A 15,988-nucleotide genomic window follows, 5' to 3' on the forward strand; every position below is an offset into this window, starting at 1 on the left:
AGACTTTGAGAAAGCCTTTGACTGGGTGACGCACTGGTACCTCTTTGAGGTACTGCCAAAAATGGGGTACCCAGAGAGGTTGGTAGCTTGGGTGCATCTTATATATGGACGATATTAACATTTTATGCACCGATCTTTTATATGTCAACAGGATGCTGGATGTGACTGACTGGTTTGGACAGGCCTCTGGGTCAAAACTAAACCTAAATAAGACCCAAGCCCTTTTATATGGACCATGGACTGCCAACGAAACAACAGGACTGTGACACAAACTGACCTAAAAATACTCGGGGTCAAATTTGATAGGGAGGGAAAACAAGTTGGCCAGACATGGTAGGGAAAGTCAGACAGAGACTTAGGTACTGGGGCATGAGGGGACTGACTTTGGAAGGAACGGTTTTAATCATCAAGGCAGTGATTTTACCTTTGCTTTTACTAATCAGTTCTGCTTTTATCCCACCCAGGAGAGTTTCATTAGATCGCATTATTAAAATTGACAAAGCCAGTAGCGAGTGTTTCCACCATTTGCCGCAATGACAGCTTGACAGCGACGTCTCATGCTCCTAACTGGCTTCATGATGTGTTCTGAGGCAATGTGTTCCACTCCTCCACAAGTGCTACACGCAGATGTCTGCTAGGTCATGTGGGGGTGGGGTACGAGCATCCAGTCGCTGCTTCAGCTGGTCCCAGACGTACTCTATGGGGTTCAGGTCAGGGGACATTGCTGGCCAAACCATATGAGGCATATGAGACCTTCCTGAAGTCGAGCTGTGACAATTCTGGCACGATGTGGTGGAGCATTATCATCCATGAACAGAAAGTTGGGGGTGTGCTGGTGGAATTGGGGGATGATGATGGGTTCTATGATGTCTCTGAGGTAAGAACGTGCAATGACTGAGCCATCTACAATCACCAAATCTCTTCTGCACTGACTGGTGATGCCTGCTGACTGTTGCACCTCCTCCACCAAAGCGAACCCTGGGGACCATGTTGACCTCGGCGTATCACTCACCTTGCCTTCTCCAACAACCCTGACGACCATAATTTCTGTGCAAGGTGACCCGACACTCACCAGTGAACAGGACGGTAGACCACTGCTGTATTGTCCAGGTCACATGGTCTTGTGCCCACTGCAAACAGTCACGCCTGTGTCTTGGTGTCAGTGGAGTCACCTGCAACGGTCGTCTAGCATTCAAGCCAAAACGGTGGAGTCGGTTGTGGATGGTTTGCCTCACTTCTTGTAAACAGGCCTGCAGCTGTGTGGCAGTCGCATAACGGTGTCTAAGTGTCCATCACTCGTGGGGCTCTACTCCTGGCTCTGTTACGAACACTGCCAGTAGATCTGTGTCTTGCTACGAGTCTGCTGATGACACTTTGAGACACATCAAGTTCACAAGTGCCTCAACTGCCTGCTACTGATCTGAAGGCGCGCTATGGCCAGGTGGCACTGCTCGTCCATTAAGTGACGTTGTGTGTTCATGGCTGCTTGAATGTTGAACTGGGAATTACTTCCTGACAATACCAGCTTTTTATACCCGCAGAATGTTGAAATTGATGCCACATTGAAAAGGGCTGTCTTTTTGTATTTTTTGGTATTGCCCCCAATATGTAAGGCACACTGTACAAATTAATTCCTCCATGGAATGGGGCCAGACCCCCAGATGTAATCTAAATAGCTAAAATAATGTGTGGGTTTTTGTTTGCAGGTTGCCAGGTCGGAGGTCTCCCATTCGGCCATAAATATATGTGCGTATGCTGGTGCAAACTTTTTGCCCATGACAGTGCCTTTAATTTGCAGGTAAAAATTGTTGTAAAATAATTTCTTCTAAGTTTAATTTCTAGTAGTTTCTTTCTCCTTCCTTTCCTCCTGTTTTTATCAGTATATTTAATAAAGATATTTTTTATGGCTTGAATGCCTTCGTCTATATCAATGTTGGTATATAAACTATCTATACCCATTGTGAAAAGAGTGGAGTTGTTTAGTTATGTTGACAAAGTGATAAGTGTCTTTAAGGTAGCCAATATGTTTGTTTGATAGAGGATTAATGAAGTGATAAATTGTGCTGTGTAGTAAGACTCACTGTCACAGTCTGATACTATAGGTCTTCCAGGCTGGATCTCAAAGGGGACACTCCCTTGAGAGGGCTCCTTATGGATCTTGGGAAGGAGATTAAATAGTCTGGGCCTTGGGATCAGGTTACCCAACAGGTAAGTATATTGTTTTTTTATTAATACATGATTTATTTAATAATGATTCAATGATTTGTTTGACCCTTTTTTAGTTTCAGGGTAAATGGGCTCCTTTAAAGTGGAATTATATCTTCTGTCCTTTGTCTGTGACCTTCTAATAAAAATGGTTCCCTTTCCATTGTAACAACTGTGCTTCCTTTGTCAGCAGATTTTATTTTCTGTCAATTCCTTCAGGGCTATAATTTCATCAGGACTTGAGTTGGCTCTGGGATTAGATGGCTGAAAATTGCTTTCAAAATAATTACATCTGCTTTGATTAATTCTGTAACCTCTGGTGGTATTTTAGACAGTTGGGGGCTGCAATCCCACCTGTGGGTGAAGGGGATGAAAGTCATCTCCTTTTTATTTTGAAAATATATGTTAAGTTTTCTATGATATTGCTGCAAATCCCATCTGCTCTGCTCTTCAATGTTCCTCTGGCTTCCTCTGGTGGGGATGAAGGAGAGGCCTCTATTGAGAAGTGTGAGTTGGTGGAGGGTAGGTTTGAATTTTTGTGCCATGCAGGCTTATGGGGACATGCATTTTACACAATCCATCCACTATTGGAACATGTGATGGGCTGTGCTTTTAGTCCAGTGTATGTTATCTTTCCCTGTGACAAACAAGCCGTAGTCCAATTTGGGGATACAGATGCTGTTTTTTTTTATTTGCCCGTTGAGGTGGATCAGGCAGGACTGCTCCTTGAGAGGTAAGTGGTTGGAAAAATTAATTGGGGGCATCCAGATTTCTGCTGAGGTAAATTTTGCCTCAGCCGCTGCAAGGCCTTTAATTGCTGTGTCAGGATGGTGGCCTTGTCGATTAGTGCCTTAGCATATGCTAATGTCGCTCCTGGATAGCTCTCAATTTGAAGTTTATGGCTGTCAAACGGGGGCATTTTGGCCAAATTAGAGTCACCAATGATGACCCATGGTTTCCCTATGCTGAGGCCCCAATCCTGCATTTTTTTGGTGGGTGTTTATGTGTTTTGTAGGTCTTCTGATGGCGGGAACTGGCGTGGTGGTTTGCGTGACAGGTCTAGGCCGTAACGTGAGCCTTCTCTGAGTTGCCCTCCTAAGGCTCATGAATTTTGCCGGAGTGGACTGTGTAGGGGGGAACCAAGCTCGCATCGGATGAGAGGCATGTGATGGAGTCCGATAGGTGGAAATCCAGTGGATTTTGACGGAGCGGCTGCCAACGCGGGAACAGCTGTCAATGCTGGAGTGGCTGCAGACGCGGGAATGGTGCAGGAGGAGGATTTTTAGGTAAGATTCCTGATCTATGGGCTCTCGCAGGTCTCGGAGGTGGCTGCTGAAAAAGACCGACGAGGTCCAGGGAAGTGGCGGGTGGGAGTGGAGGAGGGGATGCATGAGACATTGAGGGGTACGCAATATCTATTGAGTGTTGGGAGTGTTGAGTCCCCAGTCTCCTCCGTCATGGTGGCTGTGTTAGCCAGTTCCTCAACACCACACACCTGTAAACAGTTCCTGCCGTTAAACTCAAAATCATTTCTGGTTAAAGTGATTTTAAGTAGCTGGAAGAGCTCCTCATCCCGATGTCCGGCCTCCAGGGACGCTGCGAGGGATCTCCGGATGGCTGCCAGGCCCAAATCTGTATTTATGTTGGTGTATAATGAATCTATATCAATGGTAAATAAAAAAGTGTTTTCAGGAACATTAAGTGTTTTGAGATTGTTAAAAAGTGTCTTGAATATAGCTGGGGTGCTTTTGTTATAACTGATTGATAAAAATGGTCTATGTATTCTACTATAAGAATCTTATACCATAAGATTCGGAGCCGCAGTCACTGACTATGGGTCTGCCTGTAGGTCCCCCACAGGTAGGTGAATGTTTATATAAAATTAATTTACGGTTATTTAATGTTTAATGTTTAAATAAAAAAGTGAGAATATTCTTGATTATTGTCTGGGTTGTCGGAACCATGGAGTTTGTAAGTGGTGTATAGTATGTAGTATTGTCTCTTGGGTTCTATTAAGTAATTGGTTTTGTCCTGTAAAACGAACCTTGCATTATTCCATTAACCCCCCCTACATGTTCAACTGATCTAACCAAAGTTCCAGAATGGCCTTAGCTGTTTGTGCAATCCAATGTATTTCTCTTGAAACTTCAAACCAAAGCACACTCAGTCCTACTAGAAAATTATATTTGTTACTGATTGTTTTGTTAAATTCTTGGATTAATGATTGTTGAGATTTTGGGAGTCTGTCTGTTTGAAAAATTGATTATAGGAACGTGAATTGTGGCATTTGGAAATTTCAATTGCGCTTCCAAATCAAATCAAAATCAAATCAATTTTATTTATATAGCCCAAAATCACAAATCACAGATTTGCCTCAAAGGGCTTCACAGACTGTACATGTTACGACATCCTCTGTCCTTAGACCCTCACATCGGCCAGGGAAAAACTCCTTAAAAAAACCCTTTTAGCAGGGGAAAAAGAAGAAGAAACCTCAGGGAGAGACAGAGGAGGGATCCATCTCCCAGGACGGACAGACGTGCAATAGATGTCGTTGTACAGATCAACAGAGTAGAATAGAGTAATTCCACTAATATTTGTAAATGTTTATTGCTTGTGGTGACCATGAGATGTTTTAGGCAATTGAAAGAGGTTAGGTGGAGGGGGATTTAGGTAGGTAGGAGAGAGGTTAGGATTTTGGGAGGAGGGGAGGTTTTAAGGCAGGTGGTAGAAGGAGGGACTTGGGTTTGGAGGGTATGGTGAGGAAAGGGGTCAGGGTTAAAGGGAGAGATGGGGTTAGGAGTGGGGGGAGGAGTTTCAGCTACTCTGGGCCCAGGTCCAGGGTCAGTTAAGGCACCAGGTTTTTGAACAGTGGTCCAGGTGGGTCTCATGGAGCCTGCAGGGGGGGCAGAGAGGGGAAATTTGCCTCGTTGAGAGGTGGTTGTTGGTTCTGAGCAGGTTTCGGGGGCTCATGGACACTGAAGAGCACGGTCCTCAGTGTTTCTATGGTGGAGGGGGTGAGCGTGCGTCCATGTCAAATTTCGCCCATTTTAATGCTTTCTCATACCCTTCTGGTTGGAACTCGTTTAAGCCCTCCAAATGGGATGATATGACTTGGTCACAGTGCTCTCACTAAATGGCCATGTTTACTCTCATCCAGTTATCTGTATTTATTTTCACCTTCTCCAAGATGGAAGGGTTTGGTACAGCAGGCTTGATGAACGTGGTAAGTTTCATTACCTTATTTCTCATGCCCTTAGGGAAAGAGTCTGTTGGGATTGAGTGGGTTATGATTTCAGAGTGATGAATAGCTTGTAGGTTCTTGAAATATGTCTTTGTCAGGTCCATTTTTGTAAGTTGGGGTTGAGCTAGTGGGCTGCTCACCTCTACTGAGATTCTGAAGAGGAGGGTAACGAGGAGATGGGGATCTTCTCTCCTTTCTGTATCCAACAAGTTACCTAGTACCTCGTACTATCTGTTTTTCAAACCTCGACTCATGCTGCTTGTGATGGGGGTTCACTTGAAAAGGCACCTAGTCAAAGTATAAAACACAAAAATTAAAACCAAAATCAAGTACTAAAAGAGGCTTCTGTTAGGCACCAGTTAGTATTGGAGCAATTTAAAATAGTTTTTAAATTGCTAAAATTGTTTAGGGAGAATTTTTACTGTGTGGTAAAAGAGGAAGAAATTTAAAAGAAATTGAAATTATTACAGGTATTTAAAAAAGGAGATTTTGTTCACAAAACTAGTTAATGCTGTAACTAAAAATACAATATTAAAAGAGGGGAAAGGGGGGGGGGGGGGGGGGGGGGGGGGGGGGGGGGGGGGCACAAACAGAATCCTAAAACGGCTGTATCTGTTAAAAAAATATTTTCAGTGTGAAACTTACATTGTGGAGGAGATTGCCTGGAAACTAAAGTAACCAGTGGAGTCTGGCGGTCTCTGCTGGACAATCTAGGGAATAGCCCTGTATATGCTAAAAAAAAAAAATGTTCAGTCACCTCCAAGCAAGGTTCAGCTCCGTCAAAAGGAAAAATTAAAAGGCGAGTCAGTGTTAGTTCACAACAGATATGGTAAAACATTCATCACAAAGTTCAAGGTCCTTCCTTTCTGTTGGAATTATTCCATCAATGTTTTTGGAAAGGTGAGATGAGGGAAGATGGTGGATCTTCTGTATATGCACACTCTTTAAAGTTTGAAGACACTCACCTCAGGTCGTAATTTTTCTCCCTCTTGATGGTAGATCCGTGGTTGATAAAACCAGATAGTTAAAAGGAGGCCTGCTTGTTAAACCAATAGAAACTACTGACCATCCCTGGTCAAATGTCCAAAATAGGCAAATTATTGTCCCACCAGAGAAACTACTGATAGATAATCAATAAATCAAAGCAGGGAGTTAATAGGAGTCACAAATACAGGTTTCGTGCATAGAAATTAGTTTCCCACTCTATCTCCTTTAAAATTATAACTGTTTATAGGTCAAATGTACAAAATATTTGTGTCCCATCAGAGAAACTACTGATGGAAAAGCAATAAATCAAAGCAGGGAGTTAATAGGAGTCACAATTACAGATTTCCCACTCTTTCTCCTAAAAAACAGTTTATATATATATATATATATACAGAATTGCCTGAGTTGTACTTTTTCTTCTGTCCAATATGAGTTGAGCGTGACAGAAGGTCAGCTCAAACTGTGTACCGGTGTCATTCCTGATCTCGTCATTGAGGGATATTTGTTGATCCCAAAGGAGAAATCCATCTTTTTTATGCTTGGCCTGTGTGGTTGAAGGACAGTATCTCTACTAATGAACCTGCTCCCGCGTCATCTTATATCACTGTGGGAAACCAAGTTAATTGGCCAGTGTTTGCATTTCAGCATTTCAAATTTTGTTAGTTTTTGGTGAAAAGAAGCTTTTGTGCATATATATAGGGGATTAAGATCACACAGAAATTCCAATTTATACTCTTTGGAGGGGGAGAAAATTACAAAATGCTAAGATTTTGATTTATCCATATTTAAACAGGACATATTATGCCCATTATCAGGTTCATACTTGAATTTTGGGTTTCTACTAGAGCTTCTTTACATGCTTCCAGGTTAAAAAAAATACATTTTACTGTATGTCTGAATATGCCAGTATTCAACCTCTGTCTAAGACGCTCTTTGAGTGCCTGTCTAGCTAAGCCACCCTCTCAAAAACCTTGTTTCTCATGTGCATACAAGTGGGAGGAGCCAAATCTGAATTACTTGTTTAATCAAATGTTTTCTGATTAAGGCAGCCCACAATTAACTGAGTGGGTTGTCTTGTTTGTATGTGGGTTGGAAGTAGCTCCAGATACCCAAATGTAAAAGCACTCCTCCTTTGTTTTGATAAAAGTGATAACTAATACACCAGAAGACTTTGAAAAGATTTGGAAAGACTCCTGCAAGACTATCAGCTCACACCTGCTCACATCTAAAGGCAATAGTTTAGAGTTTTTAGTCTCACACTGAGATTCTACAAAGACTGAATCTTTCAGGGTCACTATTTACAAGACCACAACTAGATTTCCTTTAGCATTTTTTTACCTACCATGCAATTTTTGTGTGTGCAGTGGTTTGTGTTGAAAAAGAAAACAACAAAAAGAAGATTCATGATATACATTTATGCCCTATTTAATTATAATTTGTTTAATTGAATAATTATATTTATCAGCTCTATCAACTTTCATTTAGTTATTCATACATTAATCATCAATTATTTATTACTTATTTATGTATACATTTATTTATACATTTTAACTGGGTCTCCTTACTGTTCTAACAAACAGCGCCCCCAAAATCCCGCTTGTGGCCGTAAATATATTACATCTCTATATTTGTATTTAGGACTGAGCTTACTAACATTATTGTGATGTTCCTTTTTCCTGTGGAAGTGGTTTTACTGGCCGGTCTGGAACCAGGGATCTATTGGTTGGTGATTGTGTTCCGTCACTGCGACTTGCAATCGCAAACCCAAGACTAGGAAAAGACTGATATGAAACAGAGCTGATTACTACCTTACACTTAACGATGGAGATGACAGGAGCGCCGTGTCTCCAGTAAAACTCCTAGATTTACTAAAGACTTTTAGTTTTTATTCTGGCTTTGTGGAAATTGTTTGGTGTAAGCCCAGCATAAGTAACACTCCAGCATTGGAGGTTCAGTTCAGTCAGTTTTCTGGCATGATTTGATGTTTTAAAGTATTTTCCAAATCAGACTTTCTTATACTATATTCCTGTATAGATATATTTGGAAGCAGCGGTGTGTGGTACAGTAAGGGTCCTGGGGGCTTCTGCTCCTGCAGTCCTAATTGTGATATACATATTTTAAGGAATTTCTTTCTTATTGGCGTGTTGTGAATGTGTGTTCATTTAATCATACATTATTACAAAATGTGCAATAACTAATGAAAAATACTGCCTGCAATCCTTGTCTGTCTGAAAATAATTATCTGGAGCAGAACATTTTTGCCACATTGTGAAATTTTCCGCTCAACTGGGCAGCTTAAAGATTTATTTTGATAAAAATTAAACGGGTGGGTTGACAAACTTTTTACCATTTTGTTTATGGTGTTGACATTTTTCTTCATTTGCTCAATATTTATGTTCATTTACTGATAATAATTACCAACTTGAATGCTGCAGTGACTAGCTAGAGAGCTACTTGACCAGGTTCACCAGCTGGTCACACTATATTATGTCAACAGCAATGATATTGACAGATGTTCCAAGATTTAACCCTCTGGGGTCTGAGCCGTTTTTGGCCGTTTTTGAATACTTTTGATTTTGCCCTTCATGTACCACATTAAAAATATGTATACTATACCCATATTTGGTGTCCATTTTTTCTTCACCTATATGATCTGACAATTATTTTTTCGATTAAACCTACTTGATCAACATATTGAGCCCAGAAATACACAAAAATCATGAAATCCGAGTTGAAAAATGATACTATTTACTACAATAAAAAACACAAATATGCTCAATGAACTGTTTTGGAACTTGAAAATATAAACATAGGATGCATATATGAGCATATAAAAAGTTAAAAATTGAAATATAATAAAACTATATACAAAAAAGTCCCATAAAACATGTATATTTTTAGGCTTTTTTTTTTTCTTGTTAGCTGCAACTCTTCAAAAACAAACTATGTGCAAAATTACATATTATCATTATTATCTTATTGTCATATCTTTGGTTTTACATGACCTGGGAACGTCAATGTTGAATGTTTTGTTGTTAAACTTCACATGATCTGATCAGGACGGCACGATCATAGAGCCCAGAGGGTTAACGAATACGTTTTTTTGCTTTTCTACATATTCCTGAATTCAGGTACTTTTCAGGGACCTAAAAATATAAGGTTAGTGTCTACTGGTAGTCCCCGGGGACTTGTCCCCTGCCCCCGCAGCCGGATGCTGGGGTGGTAGGGCAGCAGACAGACTGGCGGGCAGGTACAGATCTATGCAGAGCACCGGAACAAAAACACCTACACACTGACAATATGATGATTAAATCCCAAACACAAGATTCATTCTAAGTGGTTTCTGTGGCATGAGAAATGTTTTCAAATTAGTCAGACTACTATTGCTAAACAAATACAAAAACAGCCAACACATACAGAGCAACGTATGTGGAACAGTCAGAAGGAATATAACAATTAGTAGCAGTGACTGTCTATGGCTGAAGCCAGTTTGTGTACATTGTAGACACATTAGATTTAATTAAATCATTCACATTTCAATTGCTGAAGATGAAAACATTTCCAAAGTGCTGCACAAACAATAAATAGATAACACAATACAAAGAGATGTAGTAAACAATAGAACAGTAAAATGCAATAAGATAAAATAAATTAAAAATGGGAATAAAAATAAATAAAATAACATGTAAAAATTTACTGCCCGCACAAAATAAAATATGCATGTATACAAATAAAAACAAAAAATCATAAAATCAACACTCTACATGGTGTTAAAAGCCAACGAGAAGAGGTGGGTTTTAAGAAGAGATTTAAAATGAAACAGTGAGGAGGCCTGTCTGATGTGCAGCGGCAATTCATTCCAAAGTTTTGGAGCTGCAATGGCAAAAGCTTGTTCCCCTCTGAGCTTCAGCCTAGCTCTTGGCACTCTCAGGAGCAGCTGGTCAGCTGACCTGAGAGATCGGGTGGGAGAGTAGGGGTGTAGCAGCTCAGAGAGGTCAGGTGGAGCAAGACCATTTAAAGCTTTAAAAGCAAGTAAAATCATTTTAAAATGAATCCTAAAATGAACAGTGCAGTGAAGCTAAAACAGGTGAAATGTGCTCATACTTTCTTGTGCCAGTTAAAAGGCAAAACAAACAAAAACACAGATTTTTAAAGGGCGAGGAGGGAAAGGTTTGTCCTTCTACTGGAAACTTCAAGACTCAGACTTGCAAGTAGGAAAGACCAGTCACACCTCAATAACCACACATGGACCTCTCACACAAACCCAAGCACACACATACACACAAACATCTCCATGCGTGACTCACTGAGTGGCTTAGCACTGGAGTGGTCATTATTTCACAGCTGGTTGGTACACAAACATCCCACTGACACTCACTTACAGGATGGGAGATTACTCTGTAATTGTTAACATGAGTGGCTGCTACTTAGTATCTGTGTATACTTGTATATCCTACATAGTGAGGACCATAATTCATTTTTAACCAACAGAGTGAGGACATTTTTGGACATTTCAACCGGTCCTCACTTCTTCAAAGTCAGTTCTGGGGTTTAGACTTGATTATATGGTTTGGGTTACCATAAGGTTTAGATTAAGGTAAGGGTAAGAGTTGGGATTAGGCATTAAATTGTGATGGTTAAGGTTAGGGTAAGGGGCTAGGGAGTGTATTATGCCAATAAAGGGTTCTCACAAAGATAGAAGTACAAGGATGTGTGTGTGTGTGTGTGTGTGTGTGTGTGTGTGTGTGTGTGTGTGTGTGTGTGTGTGTGTGAACACATTTCATTTGTAAACTTTTCATTCTCACGCACAGCAGGCAAACAGATAGAGAGATGTGAAGCAGAAAATTGGACTTACAGATCACACCACACAGAGTGTACTGTTAGTGTTAACACTCCTGCTGCCACGACTGTTTGTGCTGTGGTTGAATAGAAACACTGGACTGACAGTGCTGTGGGATGATGTGGCTTCTAGTCGCAGATACTGGTCTGCTGTCAAAAGCAACAAGTCCGTTATTATTTGGATGTGAAGCTTCATGACCAAAAACAGCTGATGGAAAAGATTGTTTAAAGTTGTGTAAATGTGATATGGAAAGGACGTTTAGTGGTTTGGTCTCATAACTTTGACCCTTTCACTGTATTTTCACTTAATGACAGTTTATTTGAACGTTCTGCTCATTAAATTGTCTTGTTCAGTGTTTGGTTGGACTAACAGACTCCAAGGAGTCGCTGCTCAGTTTTATTTCAGTTTTGTTTTTGTTTTTTGCTAGCCAAAATGAACATCCCAGTTAATGCTCCAGTTAATGCTAACATGAATTAGCAGCAGCTTCTCTCAGTCAGGTTGAAGTGTAGAGAGGCTGTAGTCAGTGATCAGATCCCTCTCCTCCTCCACAGTCCAGATATGGTCTGCTCCCCATATCGGAAACAAGATGGCGACGCAAGATGGGCCACAAACCAATGGGTGATGTCATTTATTTATATACAGTCTATGGTTAATAATCATAGACTGTGTATAAATTATAAAGCGATTGGGACTATAGTGTTGTCCTAAAAAAAATTCTGAGGTAATAAATCAAGTGAGAAGTTTTCTCATTTTGCATTTAAATGAATGGACTAAATTGTTTTTGCAGCCACACTTCACCCCCTGCTGGAATTTTCGGTGGAATGCAGCTTAAGGCACTTCCTGGTTTGCCTCCCTGCTCAGACCCGGAGGTTGCCGTCTGGGGGACACTGTGACACAGAAGTGCCTGGATGCTCTGGCTTTGCTCTCAGTGGAAAGAAGAACTTGTCACAAATATTCTTGACTTCGATAATAGGCTCATTGAGAGATTTGCCAATCAGAAGGACAGAAGGGCAAAATTATTGTATAAATAAGTTGACAGACACACTCATACACACGTTCCCTTTACCTATTTTTTCTTTGTATATAGGTTATGTCATAAGATTTTCAGCAGTATGTGGCTGTGTATATATATATATATATATATATATATATATATATTATATATATATAATGTTTGTGCACTATTCTGTTATCTGTTTTTTATTGTTGTTTGGTATTAAATAACACTTGTTCACAAAGCACTGGTGTCCTGCAATTTGTGTCAAGTGGAATGGTTGTTATGAACTATGTATGTATGGCACAGCACAGCCCCACCTACACTGTAAAAAAAATCTGTTCAGTGTACTAATGCATTTGTCCCTTCAATTAAGAAGTTTTCCTAACATGAAATAGTAGTTCTGACAAATCAAAATAATTCATGCAACTAGTTCACTCATTTTTTAAAGTTGAAGCAACTGAACATTTTTTACGGTGTATGTAACTTCATCACACAGTATGCATCAGTGATATATACAAAATGGAAAAAATCAGGAATACTCAAAAAATGTCATGTTTCACACCTGCACATACAGGAATCACAGACTCCCCTACACCAAAAACTTGTCTTGGCTTTTTTTAACCGCTTATCCACAATCGGGTCGCGGTGGGCTGGAGCCTATCCCAGCTGTCATTGGGTGAGAGGCAGGGTACACCCTGGACAGGACACTATCGCAGGGCTAACACATAGAGACAGACAATCACACTCTCACCTACGGGCAATTTAGAGTCCCCAATTAAACCCAAGTGCATGTTGGACTGTGGGAGGAAGCCAGAGTACCCAGTGAGAACCCACGCTGACACGGGGAGAACATGCAAACTCCATACAGAAGAGCCGCAGGCGGGAGGCGAACCGGCGACCCTCTTGCTGTGAGGCGAAAGCACTAACCAGCTCATCCAAGAACTAATTGTCTAAAAAGAACAGTGCTTTATAGAGCGAGTAAAATATGGAATGAATTACCACTTGATATCCACTTGATATATGAGGGGTTTTATTTTAATTTTTTTCGTTTATTTTGGTTGAAAGGACGCTACTTTTTATAGAAGCGATGTTTGCCTGGATTCATGATGTCCAGGATTACAATCAATTATACTGGTTAAAGCTGTTTTTATTTTATTTGTTTTCTGATCAAATGCACTTGACCTATTATTCCTAAACATTTAATCCAAATGGCTATAATTTAATGGTTTGATTCTGCAAACTGTCTTTTTAATTTGTGCTGCATTTTGTAATGTACTTTTGTGCTGCACTTTTCTAATGTATTTTGGAATGTATTTTTACTGTTAAAGTTGTTGTAGGATTGTTGAGTATGACTTGTTGGAATGTGGACCCCAGGAAGACTAGCGAACTGCCATAGCATAAGCTAATGGGGATCCTTTAATAAAACAAAACAAAACAAAACAACCGCCACAACCTAAAGAGAGGTCCTTGAGCGCAATCACATTCTCTCATTTTGCATGTGGATTTCATAACTCGAGTCGACAACACTCAGAGACCATCTTACGAGAGCAATTTTTCCTTCAGTCTATGTACCTTTGCGCTGCAAGTTTCAGAGCCTATTCCCATTAAAACATGCTGAATAGTTTCAAATGTGTATTGTAATTGCTTTTGGGAAGTCAATGTTAAGTATGTACAATAGAGATGTTCCGATACCATTTTTTGTCTCCCGATACCGATTCTGATACTTGTGCTGTGGGTATCGGCCGATACCGAGTACCGATCCGATACCAGTATGTTATAAAAAAAATATCATAATACACCTGCATGACTGTGATATGATTATCATTGTGGTAAGGCCTGGCTCAGGTTAAACCCTTTGTAAAACATGAATAAATACAGTAGATCCAAGACATTTTTTTAAATAAAACAGCATCCAAAACATCATAAATCTGGGGGTCCGGGGGATTTTTGCCCTAAAATCCTAAATTTGGTGCCTCTTGGACATTCTAATGCCACTATTCCATCTTAGTCATTGCATATTTTAGAGAATTATTGTAAAGAGGAATAAGGGTTCTTCAATTCTATTCTATCTTCTATGTTTTATTAAAGGCGTCTTATTTTGACAGTCTTCTTGTAAATTCTGTGGTGGACTCTGCTAACACATCCATGTGCTCTTATTTTGAAAGCTACGTGTTTGCCTTTATTTTGCAGGCAAGTCTAACACGTTCTTACCGTAACGGCGTATAGTGTGTTTAATCTACACTCAAAGTCAGAACTTGAAAGTCGGAACTTGTAGCTAGGAACAACGTTGAAAATTCCGACATTGATGTAGACCTTGAATGCACCATTAGCCACCGGACTCAAGGTGTGCGCTGTAATGTAAAATTTACTAATTTAATAAATTACGTGGTATCGGATCGGTTTATATGCACAAGAAAAATGCAATCGAATTTGTCACTCTACTTGGCTTCTTTTTTGGTGTTTTTTTGTTTGTGTGAGTCATGAGAGGTGTCTGGTGTGGTTTTTTTCTTCTTTTTTTTTTCACCGATGGACTCCAATACTCGCCGATACCGATACCAGCATTTTCGGCAGTATCGGAGCAATTTCCGATACTGCTATCAGAATCAGAACAACTCTAATGTACAACAACCCCATCATTGTTGCCACAGCGTTTGGCATATCATGGAGTCCTTGGATGACAATTTCTCCCTCGAGAATGATGGCGACATCAAAGACTTCCTCAGGTCTTAGGAAGTCTTCTTCTACCTCTTCTGTGACAACAATAATTCCAATGCTGATGCCTCTTTTTGGCTTAGAGATTGAAAACCATATTAAGGATACAATATTCATTTACACATTTCCAAGCAATGTTCTGTACAGAAAACAGCTGTTTTAATTGGAATCATTTCACCAGCCACCACTGTTTAAGACTAAACTGCTATCTGTAGCCCAGATTATGAATTTTCATTTATTTATTTATCTTTTAAATAAACTTAGTCAGCTCAGCATTTTGTTCAGATTACAGAATATGTTGGTAATTGTTTTATTTTATCAGTACACCTGTACAGAAGCATCAGAATGTATTTTATCTATATGTACTTATATTAATCATGAAGATTTAAAATGTCCCACCCTCACAATGTTTACTCAAATGAGAAACTAAATAAATGAAAGCGTGTGTGTGTGTGTGTGTGTGTGTGTTGAGTGTACCTAATCTGCTCTCTGTTGTTGTATCTGACCTATTCTGTTGTCCCAACCAGATGAAGCTGAATTCGCTGGCTTTTTTTAATCACACTGCTCTATTTTTAACACGTTTTTTTCTCTTTGATCGTCTTCCCTGTCAGTGCAGATGGTAACACTGCATTTTCTAACCTCTTCCTGTCTGTCCTCATATCCTCACATGCCTCCACTCTCCTCTCCTCCCTGCTCACATCTCCTCCTCCTGGACCCTTTCCTGCTACTCCACTCCCCTTCTCTGTACTACAGGCCATATGTGATTGTTTATCAGTGTTGCCACAGTTACCTTGAAAAAGTAATCCGATTACTGATTACTGATTACTCCTTTAAAAAGTAACTTAGTTACTTTACTGATTACTTGATTTTAAAAGTAACTAAGTTAGATTACAAGTTACTTTATTAGTTACATTCAGCAGCTGCCGACAACAACCCCTCGCCGCCTCAACATAAAAATGACAACCAGTTTTAAATTGCCAATACTCATTTTATTGGAAGTGTATTT

The 15,988-nt window shown here is 40.0% G+C and overlaps 1 protein-coding gene across 1 annotated transcript in view; it reads left to right on the forward strand.

Moving 5' to 3' along the window:
• The first annotated feature begins 787 nt into the window (after window positions 1–787).
• The window catches only part of LOC131988747 (potassium channel subfamily K member 2-like), a 58,645-nt gene continuing 43,444 nt past the window's right edge, over window positions 788–15,988 (forward strand). The window contains exons 1-2 of the mRNA XM_059353981.1: window positions 788–877; window positions 3,522–3,609. Of these exons, the coding sequence (XP_059209964.1) occupies window positions 788–877; window positions 3,522–3,609 (178 nt within the window). The remainder of the gene's footprint in view (window positions 878–3,521; window positions 3,610–15,988) is intronic.

Source organism: Centropristis striata, chromosome 2 (assembly GCF_030273125.1).
Source record: "Centropristis striata isolate RG_2023a ecotype Rhode Island chromosome 2, C.striata_1.0, whole genome shotgun sequence".
In the NCBI taxonomy this organism is placed as follows: domain Eukaryota; kingdom Metazoa; phylum Chordata; class Actinopteri; order Perciformes; family Serranidae; genus Centropristis; species Centropristis striata.